At 35.9% G+C, this 16708-nt stretch overlaps 2 protein-coding genes across 6 annotated transcripts in view; one reads left to right on the top strand and one right to left on the bottom strand.

The window, feature by feature from the left end:
• The window catches only part of wu:fc38h03 (acetylcholinesterase collagenic tail peptide), a 761412-nt gene that overhangs the window by 499077 nt on the left and 245627 nt on the right, over positions 1-16708 (bottom strand). Inside the window, exon 18 of one of the 4 annotated variants that reach the window (XM_049476000.1) lies at positions 15837-15994. The exons of the other annotated variants lie outside the window; for them this stretch is intronic. The gene's annotated coding sequence lies outside the window, so the exon portion shown is untranslated. Of the gene's footprint in view, positions 1-15836; positions 15995-16708 lie in introns of those variants that run through there. 4 annotated transcript variants of the gene reach the window in all.
• tax1bp1a (Tax1 (human T-cell leukemia virus type I) binding protein 1a) overlaps positions 1-16708 on the top strand; it is a 59760-nt gene that overhangs the window by 4654 nt on the left and 38398 nt on the right. Inside the window, exons 3-6 of one of the 2 annotated variants that reach the window (XM_022665331.2) lie at positions 4255-4357; positions 6289-6479; positions 7634-7741; positions 16310-16428. In XM_022665331.2, coding sequence (XP_022521052.2) covers positions 4255-4357; positions 6289-6479; positions 7634-7741; positions 16310-16428 — 521 coding nt within the window. The remainder of the gene's footprint in view (positions 1-4254; positions 4358-6288; positions 6480-7633; positions 7742-16309; positions 16429-16708) is intronic. The other variant, XM_049475991.1, reaches the window with a different exon arrangement.

Genomic DNA, 16708 nt, shown 5'->3' on the forward strand with positions numbered 1-16708 from the left:
TTAACTATAATATCATATTAAATAACTAAACATACTTTTTCATATTATTTGATTAGATATGTTATTTTCACTGTACTTTCTATTTATGTGTTGTGCTTATTAAAGTTATTAAGTATTTATAACCTAATTTATAACCGTTAATAAACTCCTTTATTAAGGAGCCTTATTTTAAAGAGGTAATGTTTTATTTTTCCTACATAGTAAATGAATAGTGAAGTGATCTATCAGACTATGAAGGAACACATAAGGAATCATGTAGTAACTTAAAAACAGCGTTAAACCAAAATACTGCTCTTATCTGTGGAGCTGCAGAGGAAACTCTTGTTCTTTCTTTCTTGGGGTGGTCCTGATGAGTGCCAGTTCCATCGTTATAATGTTTTTATTGGTCTTTGCAATGACTGCAATTTAAGGATACTTTTAAAGTTCTTGAACTTCTTTTTTTCTGATTTACTGACCTTAATTTTGTCTTAAAGTCATTTTTTTCTTTATTTAGTTGAGTAGTTGTTGTTTCTCATAACCTGGATTCGAACATTACTCAAATATTCACTATTCACTGTATACCTGTAACTCTACCTCTTCACTACTTTACTTTAACTGATGCTCTCAAACACTTTATTAAGAGACAAGAAATTCAAGTAATTAACTCTTGATGAGTTCAGCACAGCTGTTAACTGAATTAGAATTAAATTTATTTGACACAGTGTGAATCAGAATCTGATCAATTTGGAATATTGTAAATTGGAAACAAATCGTTTTGGAAATCAGTGGTGATAGCCAACAGTATATGATACACACACACACACACACACACACACACACACACACACACACAGCCCCACCATGTGCTCAGTAAGCCGCCAGCTCCCCCTTGTGGTAGTGAGTGATTACTGAGGAGCATGTAGAGAATTATTATATTGTATTATATAATAATTTAGAATAATATTCTTTATGTTAAAATAAATGAATAAAGTATAAAAAAGGTACTTTTTAAGTGATAAAACTATAATAATAATGGACACCTTTAATTTTTTATCAAAGCATAATGAGAACTGTAACAAAGTTTTTTTAAACAAAAAGAAACATAAAAAAAAATATTATAATTATTGTAAAATTGTAAAAAAAAAAAAAGTGTATTATCATTATAAATAATGGAGAATAAAGAGCATTATTGGTAGCCGTTTTAAATCAAAATATAAGAAATATATATTTTGTTTTTTATCAAAACATCATCCTTATTCTTTTTTTAAATATAAAATAATATTAAACAGCAGTGTGCTTGTAGATATTGTAAGAAAAAATATATATTGTAATTATTATAAATAATCTACTATTTATTGTTGCTTTTTTGATATGTTTAGTTATATTTATAAATATGAATGTTATCAAACCTGCTAAAATATAAAGATTTTATTTTTACATAAAATGTTAAAATTGCAATACTTTTTATATTATACAGTATTTATACAGTATATAATTTATTTATATGTAATATTTATATCTCTCTGTGTCTTTGTTTCCAATTTCTTGCTCTTGTGTGCACATGTACACACACACACACACACACACACACACACACACACACAGTGTGTAATTAGGCTGTCACGCGTGTGGAATGTTCTCTCACACACTTGATTGATCGTCACATCAACCCTCTTATTATTTTATTCATCATTTATTAGTCCTGTACCTACAAGCTGAGAATGGGGGAAACGCACACACACACACCCACACACACACACCCACACACACGTGTGTGCTGTGTCTCCTGCTGTGTAATTATCTGTGTATTTACGCTGGAGATATATTTTCCGTGCAGAAGTGAATGTAGCTGATCTGCTGCTCTCGCGCGAATGCCAGGGTGTGTTCCTCTCACAATTACCCTCAGTACAGAACTGTGTGTGTGTGTGTGCACGTATTCAGGTGTGTGTGTGTGTGTGTAGTTGTGAAATGTAATGCTGTGTGACAGTTTGACGAGTGGTGGGTTGGGCTCCAGACGTGTATTCAACTTTCACTCAATAATTTTTCACTTAACATTAAACACAGACTTAACCATTCAATCACTGAACACACACACACACACACACACACACACACACACAAAAACTCACACACACACTCTGGCAGTGCAGCTGGTCACCATACGCCGGTGTAAAACCTGAAGGATTTCATTATATCATATTTATTTACAACCTATAAATCAGAATATGATGAAATCAATGTATAACTCTCAGTCTGAATCTGGTAATAGTAATGTGGTGTGACCAGGTGGAGTAGATACATATTACTAAAATATACATTTAATACTATTACATTTAAAAAATGATAGAGTATCGATGAAAAGTTACTTTTTATTTCAGTAATTTAGTTCAAAATGTGAAACTCATATATTATATAGATGTATTAAACACAGAGTGATCTATTTTAAGCATTTATTTATTTTATTATTGATGACTATGATGATTAAGTGTGGCCAAGTCCTGCTGGAAAATGAAATCTGCATCTCTATAAAAGTTGTTTTCAGCAGAGGGAAGCTGTAAGATATGAAGTGCTGTAAGATTTTGTGGGAAAACAAAACTGCACTGACTTTAGACTTGATAATAAAACACAGTGGATCAACACCAGCAGATGACAGACATGTCTCTCCAAACCATCACTGAAGATTTCATTTTCCAGCAGGATTTGGCACACTGCCTACACTGCCAAAAGTACCAATTGGTTTTATATAATATTCTAATTTTCTGAAACACTGATTGTTGGCTGGAAGCCATAATTATAAACAATAAAAGAAAGAAATAAACGCTTAAAATAGATCACTCTGCGTTTAATACATCTATATAATATATGAGTTTCACATTTTCAACTGAATTACTGAAATAAAGTAACTTTTCAATGATATTCATTTTTTTCGACACGCACTATACTCTAAAATACAGAGGTATGATATGAGTACTTTTTTGTATGCAAAGATACACTTGTTATAATTGTACCCTCAAAGGTATAATATTGGTCTTTATAGGGTCATATGTACAAAATCTTTCCTAACAGCAAATATATGATATATAATAAATAGTGTATATTTTAATTATACATTTTCATTTTCATTTGAAAGCCAGTCTATTTTGGATCATCAAGTTCTTGACACATATTCAGTTGGTCATAATGTTTATTGTCACATCCTGGTCTCGTCTCGTGTCTCTGTGTGTCTTCCCCACGTGACCTGTGCTCCCCTGTGTCTCCCGTCTCAGTACCTTTCCACCACTTGTCTCATTTGTAGCTCCGCCCCTTCCCCAGGTGTTTCTAATTATAGTGTGTTTCCTGTTTCTTTAAATAGCCCTCCTCTGCCACTTTGTCTCCGTCGGTCTTTGCACCTTCACCTGTCGTTCGTCTCTCTGTGTTTTCATAACGTTTCTCAGTGTCTCTCTTAGCCTTGGTTCCTTGTTTCTTGTTTATTTCTTGTTTTCTCGTTTATAGTTTATTTCCTTGTTTATTTCTAGTTTCTTGTTTTATTTCTTGTTCCCTAGCTCCCTGTTTATACCCTGCTTGTGTTGATTCCTAGTTTAGCTCCTTGTATATATTCCCTGTTTGTTTATTTATTATCTCTAGTTGGTTTAGTTTAGGTTCTTTGATTTGTTTTGGTTATTGGTTATTTGTGTATCTTTGTTTCATGTTACTTGTTCCTTGTTATCTTGTTATTTATTTATTAAATTATTATTTATTTTCACCCTACCTGCACTTGTGTCCGCCTCCTCGTCTACCTGCCTGGGTAACCGTGACATTTATAATCTTTATAATCTTTACTGGAACAAAAAAAACATAGGTACAAAAAAGGACTTTCACTGAAAGATACTTTTTTGTACCTCAATATAAGGTACAGCCCCAGCGACAAGCTTTATACTCTTTTAAGTACAAATCTGTACTTACTTTTCTTAGTGTGTAGTAGTAGAATAGTTTAATTTTGTACACTAACAAAAATGCAATAAAGATCAGGAGTGATTAAGGTAAAGAGCGCCATCTACTGTACCCATCCAGAGAGAGCAAGATCAACTGTGCTCTCTCGGGGCTCCGGCAGCTGATGGCAAGCTGCATGACCGGGATTTCAACCTGCAATCTTCCAGTAGTAATGGCAGCGCTTTAGATCTTTAGACAATTCTAAAGTACTTAGTGCTTTGGTATTTTCTAACACCCCTCGTAATTTATTATTTTATCCATGTCTGACGTGTGTATGTGTGTGTGTGTGTGTGTGTGTGTGTGTAGGTGGGATGGAGCAGTGCCAGAGACTACTACACGTTCCTGTGGTCTCCTATGCCTGAAAACTACACTGACGGCTCCACCGTCCACAGAACACTCATCTTCCAAGGTACACCGTGCACCAGTACAGGGCCGTGAATAGCACCAGTAAACCACCAGCACCATTAACCCAGACCTCCAGCAGCTTCTACACACACTGAATCACTGAATCACTGACTCACCGAATCACTGAGTCACGTTCGTTAGTGTGAATCACCCAAAACTGGTTCCATGTGCTACTGAGCTCCTCCCCTAAAGCCCAAATTACACTGTTACTTCTAGAATAAAGAGAATTAAAAAGAGTTTATCCTGCTTTTGTTGGAGTAACTGCTTCTACTGACCAGAATCTATAGAAGAAATTAGGGATGCACGATATATCGTTTAAGCATCGTCATCGCGATGTGCACAGGAAATTAAATCAAACACGTCATGCTGCAATGTTTTCATTCTTGACACAAGTAGTAGATACACAGCGCTGTCTCTGTGTCTGTGTGAGTGACAGGCTGCTGCTGCCTGAGAAGCGCGAGAGGGGGTCTCCATCATCCACATGGTTGGGCACGTGCTTGTAAACGTGAGCACGTGTGGAAAGCTGTGCTCCTCAGTCCAGCACAGTTTAGCAGCGCAGATATTTCCAGTTACAGCTGAATTCACGCTTTTAATCCCAGAAAACGCTCTTATTTACCTTTAAAAAAGACATTTAAATGCTCATTAAAGAGCCGATTATTGTTGTTTTGCTGTTTTTCTCTGGTTTTGAGTTACGCTCGGCGCTGACTCGGCTCTTGATTGGTCCAGATGCGAGTCAGCGTGTGGTTGGGGGGCGGGGCGGGTCTTTTTTCCTGCATTGTTTAATATCGCGATATAAATCGATGAAAAAAGAACATTGCAATGTAAAATTATTCCAATATTGTGCAGCCCTGGTAGAAACATTGCTGAGAGGATTTAATTGATGAATTAAGAGTTATTCAAGTCAGGATGATGTATGAACTCATTCTATCCCGGTGTCTATTGCAGAGAGGCCTGTCACAATATTTTAATTATCGATTTATTGTACAATAAATGACTTTTACCTCTTTAACGCCTGTGCATTTTTAGTAATTATGTAAAGGAGCCAGTATGTCGATTTTTCTTTTTTATGCTTTTGTATTTCTGCCAGTTAAATCATTAATCGTGATTAATTTGACCTTTTCTTCATCTTAAGACTAAGCTTTTAAACATTAGGTGTTTAAATATCTAAAAAAATATATGAATTTAAGAATTTATGTTATTGCTGTCACTTGCACGGAAGCTTATATAAGTGATATTAATCACAACTATATTCAGTGATTCTCTGATTTAAATCATAATTACTGTATTAATGTCGCTAAATATCGCTATATATTAAAAGAAAACACAAAAAAAGTGTTCTAAATAGCAACAGTTCTTCTGAATATATCTACACTGATGGGCGTGGTGTTCTGGAAATGAGGTGTGTTCAGGTACATTTCTGGAGTTTTATCTTGTTTATCTTGGTAACAGAAAACACAGGAGCTCCACTGACTGAATACAACCTAGACAGACGCCAACAGTCAGACGTTCATCGCTATCTTTGCAGCACAGGCTCAAATAAACAGAATAGTAAATAAAATAACATTGCTGTTCCCGTAAATGAGCTGCTGGAGCTCCTTCACAGCGTCAACCAGCAGCTCAGTTTCCTCTGCTGAGAAGAGTTTGTTGGACACGTCCAGGTAGCTGCACCGTTACAATAGCAATCCACCAAAGTCAGAGCTCACCTGATCTACTCTTAAAGAGAATGATGAGCAAGAGACACTCTGATTGGTTTATTTTAGGTTATGCACAAAATTAACCACACCCATGATTAATTAAGAGAATTAGGACATTTTAGTACTTTTCCCGTTGTTACGATAGCAAAGACACACTAACACGCTCTAAATCAAGCTGTACGGTTGACAGCTCACCTGCAGATCAGAATCTGTGTTTAATCTGTGTTTAATCTGTGTGCAGGATACTACGTTCCTCGCAGTGATGGAGAGTTCTATCAGTTCTGCTACGTTACTCACACCGGAGAAATCAGAGGAGCCAGCACTCCCTTCCAGTTCCGCCCGGCCACGCCCACAGGGGAGGAGCTACTGACCGTGGAGGATGAAGGGAACTCTGATATACTGGTGGTCACGACCAAAACAGGACTACTGGAGGTAAACACACTTTTACACACTATATTTCATCATGTAACACCTGTTAAAACCCACTTAAGAGTATACTAGTGCATCTCAAAAAATTTGATTATCATTAAAAAGTTACTTTATTTCAGTAATTCAGTTTAAAATGTGAAACTCATATATTATATAGATGTATTAAACACAGAGTGATCTATTTTAAGCGTTTATTTATTTTATTGTTGATGATTATGAAGCTTACGGCCAATGAAAACCCAAAAATCAGTGTCTCAGAAAGTTAGAATATTATATAAGAGCAATTGGTACTTTTGGTGTGCAGTGTGGGCAGTGTGCCAAGTCCTGCTGGAAAATGAAATCTGCATCTCTATAAAAGTTGTTTTCAGCAGAGGGAAGCTGTAAGATATGAAGTGCTGTAAGATTTTGTGGGAAAACAAAACTGCACTGACTTTAGACTTGATAATAAAACACAGTGGATCAACACCAGCAGATGACAGACATGACTCTCCAAACCATCACTGATCATCAGTAAATTTTACATTTCATTTAAAGTAAATCAAGGGAGCAGAGTCTGGAGGAAGAGTAGAGAGACACACAGTCCAAACTGCTCGAGGTCTAGTGTGAAGTTTCCACCAATCAGTGATGGTTTGAAGAGACATGCCTGTCATCTGCTGGTGGATTTCATTTTCATTTTCAAATGGTCTTATATAATATTTATTATTAAAATAGATCGCTCTGTGTTTAATACATCTATATAATATATGAGATTTACATTTTGAACTGAATTACTGAATTAAAGTCACTTTTCAATGATATTAAATTTTTTGAGATGCTACACACTGATTGGTGAAAACAGAACTTAGCAATCAGATTTTTACACTTTACTCTGATCTACGAAATTGGAATAAATAATTAAGTACAAGTAACTGCGGTTTTATTTATATTATTGTTGTCGGCACTGCTGCTACTAGTAATGATAGTAACGATCCAGCAGTAAATAAAATATATGGGATAATAAATAACTATTAATTAATGTGTAGTAAAGCTGTCACTGCCAAGATTAACGTGCACATCTTTGTTGCATTAGTTTTAATGTTTGACTCATTGCTGTGTGTGTGTGTGTGTGTGTGTTTGTGTGTGTGTGTGTGTGTGTGTGTGTGTGTGTGTGTGAGAAGCAGCGTGTGGAGGAGGTTCAGAAGGAATGCAGGGAGCTGCAGAAGGCCGTCCGACTCCTCACACAGGAGAGAGACCAACTGCAGGAGGAGCAGAGACGACACAACCAGGTACACACACACACACACACACACACACACGTTATATACACACTTTCTGAATCAGTTTCTCTGATTTTGCTATTTATAGGTTTATGTTTGAGTAAAATGAACATTGTTGTTTTATTCTATAAACTACAGACAACATTTCTCCCAAATTACAAATAAAATATTCTCATTTAGAGCATTTATTTACAGAAAATGAGAAATGACTGAAATAACAAAAAAGATGCAGAACTTTCAGACCTCAAATAATGCAAAGAAAACAAGTTCATATTCATAAAGTTTTAAGAGTTCAGAAATAATCAATATTTGGTGGAATAACCCTGGTTTTAAGCACAGTTTTTTTTCATGCATCTTGGCATCATGTTCTCCTCCACCAGTCTTACACACTGCTTTTGGATAACTTCATGCTGCTTTACTCCTGGTGCAAAAAATCAGTAAGAAGTTGATTTTCCTCTTGATTATATTCCAGAGGTTTTCAATTTGGAAAATCGAAGAATATACACACACTATATAAATATACATACTTTCACACACTTTCAGGACCCTATTTTAGACAGCTATAACCGTGATCTGTTCACCGTGCAGCTTGATTTAGGGCGTGTCAGTGTGTTTTTGCTATCATAACGACAGAAAAAAGTACACCTTGTGCAACTGAAAACACAAAGCAAAAGTCATGTACTAATTCCCTTAATTAAACATGGGTGTGGTTAATTTTGAGCATAACGTAAAATAATAAGCCAATCAGAGTGTCTCTTGCTCATCATTCTCTTTAAGAGTAGATCAGGTGAGCTCTGTCTTTGGTGGATTGCTATTTTAACGGTGCAGCTACCTGGACGTGTTCAACAAACTCTTCTCAGCAGAGGAAACTGAGCTGCTGGTTGACGCTGTGAAGGAGCTCCAGCAGCTCATTTACGGGAACAGCAATGTTATTTTAGTTACTATTCTGTTTATTGTTGATGTAAAAGTTGCTAAGATAGCGATGAACGTCTGACTGTTGGCTTCTGTCTAGGTTGTATTCAGTCAGTGGAGCTCCTGTGTTTTCTGTTACCAAGATAAACAAGATAAAACTCCAGAAATGTACCTGAACACACCTCATTTCCAGAACACCACGCCCATCAGTGTAGATATATTCAGAAGCCCTGCTGCTGTTTAAACCAGACAGGAGGAGGAGGGAGTGAAAATAGACTGTTGGCTGGGTGTAAGATAGCAATGAGCATCACACACACATGCATACACTGACGCACACATTTGCACACGCACACTGTTTGAGCACTGTGTAACACACTGGTGATCACAAGTTGAAGTTATGTTCAGATCAAAGCACTGCGGTGTATATGTGTGTGTGTGTGTGTGTGTGTTTGTGTGTGTGTTTGCGTGTCTGGGTGAAGACTCACTGTCTCCAGTATAAGGCCCTTTGTCTCCATGTCTGACGGTGAGCACACACACTCAGCACTCCCACAGAGCACTTTACCTTATCAGATAACAGCTGAGTGTGTGTGTGTGTGTGTGTGTGTGTGTGTGTGTTACGTTTTCAGGAAATGGAATAAATCATGAATAAAACATAAACATTCACTTCAAACACAGCGATCCTGACGTAAATGTAAAGTGTTTTATTATTTAAATCGGAATGTTTTGTTAAAAAATATATATTAAATATATTATACCAATAATTCTGGCAAGTTCATACACGTTATCTTGTTTCACTTTTAGTGCCGGGTGGAATTTTTCAAGATTTTGGTGGTTTCACGTTATATCATAGCATGTATATTTATTAATTTATTTTATTTTATTGACTGGGTTTTAATATAGCTTTGTGAGTTACTGTATTGTAGGGCTGGCCCGAATAGCGTTTTTTGAGCTCCGGATATTCGGCACTGATTCGAAGCGAATATTCGAATATTCGTTTTTTAAAAAAGAGGTAAAATAAAAAAAGCAAATCACGGCCCCTTTAATCTACTGAAAAATGTTCAATTTGCTCTGACCGACGAGACATATTCACCCCGGATTTTTGGTGTTTTTATCCCGGATTTTTGTGTTTTCACCCCATATTTTTTCTGTGTTTTTAGCCCAGATTTCTTTGTGTTTTCATCCCGGAATTTCTGCTGCCCCACACTATCCGCTGCGTAAGCAGGCTAGGAGGCTGCTGCTGCACGGTTTCTCCGCTGCGCAAGCCAGCCCAGTAAATTGCTGTTTGTGTTTTCACACTTAGGCTATTTGCTTAAAAAAACAAACAAAAAAAACGTTTGTTCAGGAAGTATTTTATATTCTTAAACATTGTTAATTATATTAGAGGACAGTCATTGTAAACTGTACTTGGTCTATTTCGGTTAAAGGATTGTGCAGGGCATATTACTGATTTTGTATTTTTGCACTTGGGCTATAAGCTCAATATTAAATATTTCGTTTGCTTAGAAATTATTTTATATTTTTAAACCATTTTAAATTATATTAGATAAGAGGAAATTCGTTCAGACATCATTTTTGTAGGCCAGGCTTTTGTAACCGATTTAGCCCCTACTGTTGCCACATTACCCCTTACGTTTTATTATATAAATCAGTTTCGAAGAGCCTGCATTTTTTTTTATCATGTATAATAGAGGTCTGCGCGAGACTGATCCTGCGCGTTGAGAGTTTTCTTTAGGTTTTTTTTTTTTTACAATTATTACATTTTTCTTAACTATTTATTAATTTGCTCCCGCATCGTCTGGATTAAACTCCCGCTCCAGCCAATAACAGTTCAGTTCTGTCCCGCGCGCAAGATATTCTGACTGGACCCGCGAGAACAGAAGTGGTTAGAGTGAGGTGGAACTCTGGAAAGGAGAAAAAAAACGAATATCCGAATACCCGAATATTCGGGTCCAGCCCTACTGTACTGTTAGCAGTAAAGGGATGTATCTGCTTGAGACAGTTCTATATAAATAACTGGTGTCAATCTATTTAAAAAAATTTATCAGATTAATCACAACAATATTCTGTGATTAACTGCGATTAATCGCACTTGTTCTTCTTAAAACGCTTTTAGTTTTTATAGTAGTTATTTAAATGTAAATAAAAATAAAAATGGATCAATGTAAGAAATGTAAAATGCAGTTATATTTATATCAGTGGTGTCTATAATTAAAATACTAGTTTATACTTGCTATACATGTTTGAGGGGAGATAAAGCCGTAACGTGGGGCGCTGGAATAAAGAACTCATGATAAATTAATTAAAGATGAAACTTTTTTTTACTTTATTATAAACATCTCAGCTTGGTTGTAAGGATTTCTGAATTAGATCTTAATTATCTGAGTATAAAAGAGCGTTTTCACACCTGTATTTGTATTATAGTTTCTATGATCCGGATCAGTTGATGAGTTTGTTTATTTGTTTAAGTGTTTCTCCCTCTGTTTGGTTTGTTTTCACACAGGCATAAAAACAACTAAACGCATCAAAATGTGCACCAATAAACCACGCGAGCACATCAGAGTCTCCTCTGATTGGTCAGAGCTGTCTGGTGTGGGAGTAAGAAAGTAAATGTAGTGAGAGGATTCTGTGTTGCAGTGTGTATATCTGTATATCTGTGCAGTGTGAAGCTGCTTTAACACAGAACACTGAAAATTTGCTGCTGCTCTTTTAAACACAGTGTTTTTAATGGGACGTACAGCACATGTGTGAGCAGTGAACGCAGCACATACTGTGCTCTTAGTGTGTAAACAGCATGGAGCAGCAGCAGAGACAGCGTTTGTTCATAGCAGTATATTTTCTGGCTAATATATCAGATTAAACTGCGTCTTATCAGCAGTTTAGCTCAATTAAAAAGAAGTATATTTGATAGCTGGGTCAGATCAAGACTGGATCACATTCTCACCACAAGCGAACCGCTGAAATTGGGGTTAAATAATAATAATAATATTAAAAATGATAATAATGATCAGTGAGCTGGAGTTCACTACAGGACACTCTAAAACTCTAAATCTCAGCTCACTGGTGTCTCTGAATCATTTTAAACTTTTAATATCTAACCACCTTCAGACAGCCTGTACCTGCTTTACTTATTTATTCTTAACTTTTATTTTTTAGTATTAATTTATTTCTATTTTATTATTATTATTTATATATTAATTTTTTATAGTTTTGTATTATTGCTTTTTAACTTATTTTGTTTTTCTTTTTCATTTATGTATTTGTATTTTTATTATATTATGTAAAAGTTAGTTTTAGCTTAATTTTAACCATTTTTTGCTGTATCAATCTTATTTTCTTTTGATCTTAATTTCTTATTAACTAAACATTTTATTATAAGTAATATTATTTTTTTTCTTTGTTTTAATTGTATTTTTACTTTTTTAATTTATTTTTATATTTTATTTACTGTTTTTTTTATAATTAAATGTAGCTATTATTTTTTTTGTCATGTCAAACCCTGTTTTTGTAAAGGCTCGGCTACATTAAAATAATAATAATAATAATAATAATAATAATAATACATTTTATTTGTAATGCAAATTTCCTAATATAAACGCATGGTGTTCAGACTGTTCGCCCATTAAATCTTATGTAGTTTCTGTACTGATTTTACGATGGTGAGTGTAACAGAGGTTCTCTCGCTGTCATTCTGCCATTTTGACCACAAAGAGAGTAAATATGACGTCAAATCCGAGCAACACACACACACCCCCGCTCGCATGTACAGACTGAGGAATGAGGACTGTGAGTCTGATCCATGAAACAGCTCATCGGAAAGGAGGCACCTCGCCCAGATCTGCAGACAATAGAACCCCCAGAATCCCCGGCCAGACTAAACGTTTCCATCCCTATTCTCACATTTACAACCCAGAAAACACAGATTCACCCCAGCTCACGCCCCTCAGATCGCCCTCCACCGCATCATATAACGCCTATATAAGGAGGGATTACGATACCGCCCTAGGACACGGCGATATCTTCCTAAAATTATATTAAAATATAGAATTTTTTACTGAAGTGATCTATCAGATTATGAAGGAACACATAAGGAATCATGTAGTAACTTAAAAACAGTAATAAACAAACCAAAATACTCTTACAAAATCTTATCCTGTACAACAGAGGGAACTCTCGCTCTTTCTTTCCTGGTGTGGTCCTGATGAGTGCCAGTTTCACCATGACATTTTTTGATGTTCTTTACTTTTTTTTTTTAATAATTCCATATGTTTCTCTTTAAAGTGACTTCTAATATAAAATCTAAAATGCAGATGCGAGTTGGGCAATATGGCCTTAAAATAGCATTACAATATTTCATGGTGTTTTCATGATAATGATACTCTTGGCGATATGACAAAACACTGAATTATATATATATATATATATATATATATATATATATATATATTTCAAGAATACACTGATATATACTGCAACAATATGAAAATTACAATTTATTATTGCATACAATATGATATGATATATGGCACACCTCTAACCTAATAATAATGCACTCCATATATCTCCATATATCCAGGATTAAAGTAAAATAAATGATACTGGACAGATATAATCTCTATCTAGTAGATATATAATGGAAAATGAGAACAGTGTGATTTTTTCTTTTGATAAAAACAGTAAAAAGTAGAACCCTGATGTGATAATTAGAGCTGGGTGTCTATTGTTCATCACATTAAAAATGTTGGCTATATTATTGGATACCATACTATATGGCACACCCCCTAGTGCAGAACATGTTAAAATACAGGGGGGGGGGGGGGGTGGGGGGGGGGACACTGAATTTAAGGTGTGTCCAAACTTTTGGCTGCTATTGTAGATCATGGTGTTTTTGCTGTAATGATATTCATGGTGACATGACAAAAAAATCAAGAATATACAGTTTTAAACATTCAGTAGAAGCCAAAAATCTGAGCGGGTCTTACACTGGTGATTCTGTATCTACTGTAACTGTAGATCTATCTATCTATCTATCTATCTATCTATCTATCTATCTATCTATCTATCTATCTATCTATCTATCTATCTATCTATCTATCTGTCTGTTTGTCTGTCTGTCTGTCTGTCTGATTCTAACTGTCTGTCTATTTTTTGGTCTGTTTTCTATTTATTTATTCATCTCTGTCTTAAACTGTCTGTCTGGCTTTTTGTATGTGTTTTGTCTGTCAGTCAATCTGTCTCTGTTCCCCCTGTCTGTCTGTCTGTCTGTCTGTCTATTTACTATTTATTTATCTCTGTTTGTCTTAAACTTTCTGTCTGGCTTTTTGTCTGTCTGTCAACCTGTCTGTCTATTGGCTATTTATTTATCTTTATCTGTCTGTCTGTCTTAAACTGTCTCTCTCTGTCTGTCTATTTACTATTTATTTATCTCTGTCTTTGTGTCTTAAACTGTCTCTCTCACAGCCAGGTAGAAATAGGCAGACAGACAGACATTACATTTGGCTTTGGACAAAAGCGTCTGCCAAATGTAATGTCTGTCTGTCTGCCTATTTCTACCTGGCTGTCTATCAATCTGTCTGTTTGTCTGCCTTTCTATTTCTCTATCTGTCTGTCTCTCACAATCTATCTGTCTATTTTTCTGTCTATTTACTGTTTATTTATTTCTATCTGCCTCTCTTTTTCAGAGTCACTGTCTGTCTTCCTACCGATCTGTCTGTCTGTCTACTTGTCTATCTGGCCATAGCACTGATGTCTGTCCCTGTGTGTTTTTCTGTCTGTCTCTCTCTCAGTTTTAGTGTGTTTTAATGAGTTAATAGTGTAATTTAGTAATTAAGAGGCTGTTAATTACAGTAAATCTTGGTGAATTTCCTCTGTTTTTATCTTTTTCCTCCGTTCTCTCCGTTCTCTCCGTTCTCTCCGTTCTCTCAGGATTAATCTGTTTCTCAGGCTGCAGTTTTTTTTACTGAATCCTCCTGTTTTGTGTCTTGGCTCTCGACCGCGAGACCCGGCCCGGCTTTACTGCTTCCTGTGCTGCAGAATCCACTGCAGAGCCTCACGCAGAGTCTCACGCGGCGCTGCCGCCGCGGTCCTGCAGCGCACCCTGCTGGCTGTTCACAGACTAGCCCCAGCTCTGTGTGTGTGTGTGTGTGTTTTAGTGCTAATAATATCTGATATAAAGCATTAACACTCCTATAATAGCATTTTACTTCCCAGCCAAGCACACACACACCTTCTCGTGTGCCAGAAAGTGTGTGTGTGTGTGTGTGTGTGATATGTGTTTCCCGCTCTTTTTGGCCGGTGACTCTTTATCACGGGAGCATAAGAGGATTTTGCGGCTGCTAATTTTACAGCTACACTTTTTATATGCTCTTTATATGCCTGTGTAGCAATGCTGAAACTTCATCAGCCATAAAACACCAGCAGTCACTAAACGCCTGCAGCACAGAGTGTGTGTGTGTGTGTGTGTGTGTGTGTGTGTTGGATCCAGATGTTGCTGTGATTTATAGTGAATAGCTGTTGAATATGAACATGTTGGAACAGAGGAGAAATCAGAGCGTCTCTACATTAATCTCAGGTTACGGCTCGTCAGTACGGAGCTCTTAAATTATAATCTTAATATCTCTACGTGTTCTGAACCACTTTTAACTAATTCTAAATGGATTTCAGTTGTTTTTTATATTATTTTTCCTTTTTGAAATGGCTCCACATTGAAAATTGTATTGTATTTTTATTATTTGCTGGTAGTATAATTCAAGTTATTTTACTATACAAAACTCTAATTAGAAGCATAATATTGATAATAGTGCTGGTAACTCTAATGAAATTATCCTGTGCAACGTTCCTTCAGCTTTCCTGATTTGTGCCAGTTCCATCATAATTGTAATAATTTTGATGGTTTTGTGTCTGAACATTTCTTTCTTTAAATAAGTGATAAAAACTCCTGCATCCAGACTGCAATTGAAAAACAGCAGGATCAGTGAGTCCACCTCACTGGTAGTTCAGTAGCTCCTCCATTTCCACTTGCTGTTGTGTTTTTTAACGTGGATCTCCGTGGAAACCGTGGCATGCCCAAAGTGTAATTACGGTGTGCGGCAGTGGACAAATAGATATTTTATTAAACACGAGGAGACGAAACTCGGAGATGTGCGTCCGGACGGGACTAAAATTACCGGAGGACCATTCGAACATTACTCAAATATTCACTATTCACTGTATACCTGTAACTCTACCTCTTCACTACTTTACTTTAACTGATGCTCTCAAACTTTACATTAAGAGACAAGAAATTCAAGTAATTAACTCTTGATGAGTTCAGCACAGCTGTTAACTGAAAGCCTGAATTCCAGGAGACTCTACCTCATAAAACTGACTGAAATCCAGCAGAGATGCTCAAAACTGATCATCTAAACAAGAGGAGTTACTTTGGAAAATCTAAAATATCACTTTTTTGTTTATTAAATAATTCCATATGTTTTTCTTCATAGTTTGAATGAGTTTAGTATTAATCTACAATACGGAACATTTTAAAATAATGAAAAACACTGTGTTTGTCAATTTGGACTGATACTGTGAGTTTTTCCAGTGTTCCTGAGTGTCTGAATGAGGCGTGTCTGTTTCCTGCATGCTGATTGGCTGTGTGGTTTGATTGACGGGTGCTGTGTCCTGTGTTAGGAGCTGCAGCAGGGTCTGAGGGAGCAGAAGGAGGAGGCTCAGGCTCGGGTCCGACAACTGGAACAGGATCTGCTGACCGTCACCCAGAGAGCTGTACTGAAGGAGACCGAGCTCGACTGGTATTTATATATATATGTGTGTGTAAATATATATATATATATATATATATATATATATATATATATATATATATATATATATATATATATATATATATATATATATACACACATTTCTGCATATATTTTATTATATCTTATCTTTTTATTGGACAGAACTATAGAAATATAACTTGGATATAGTTTAGAGTAGTCAGTGTACAGTTTATATATCAGTATAGATTTATTGCTGTAATCACGAGTCCTTCAGTTGTTGAGGCTTTAACACTAAACAACTAAA

This window comes from Astyanax mexicanus, chromosome 3 (assembly GCF_023375975.1).
Source record: "Astyanax mexicanus isolate ESR-SI-001 chromosome 3, AstMex3_surface, whole genome shotgun sequence".
In the NCBI taxonomy this organism is placed as follows: domain Eukaryota; kingdom Metazoa; phylum Chordata; class Actinopteri; order Characiformes; family Acestrorhamphidae; genus Astyanax; species Astyanax mexicanus.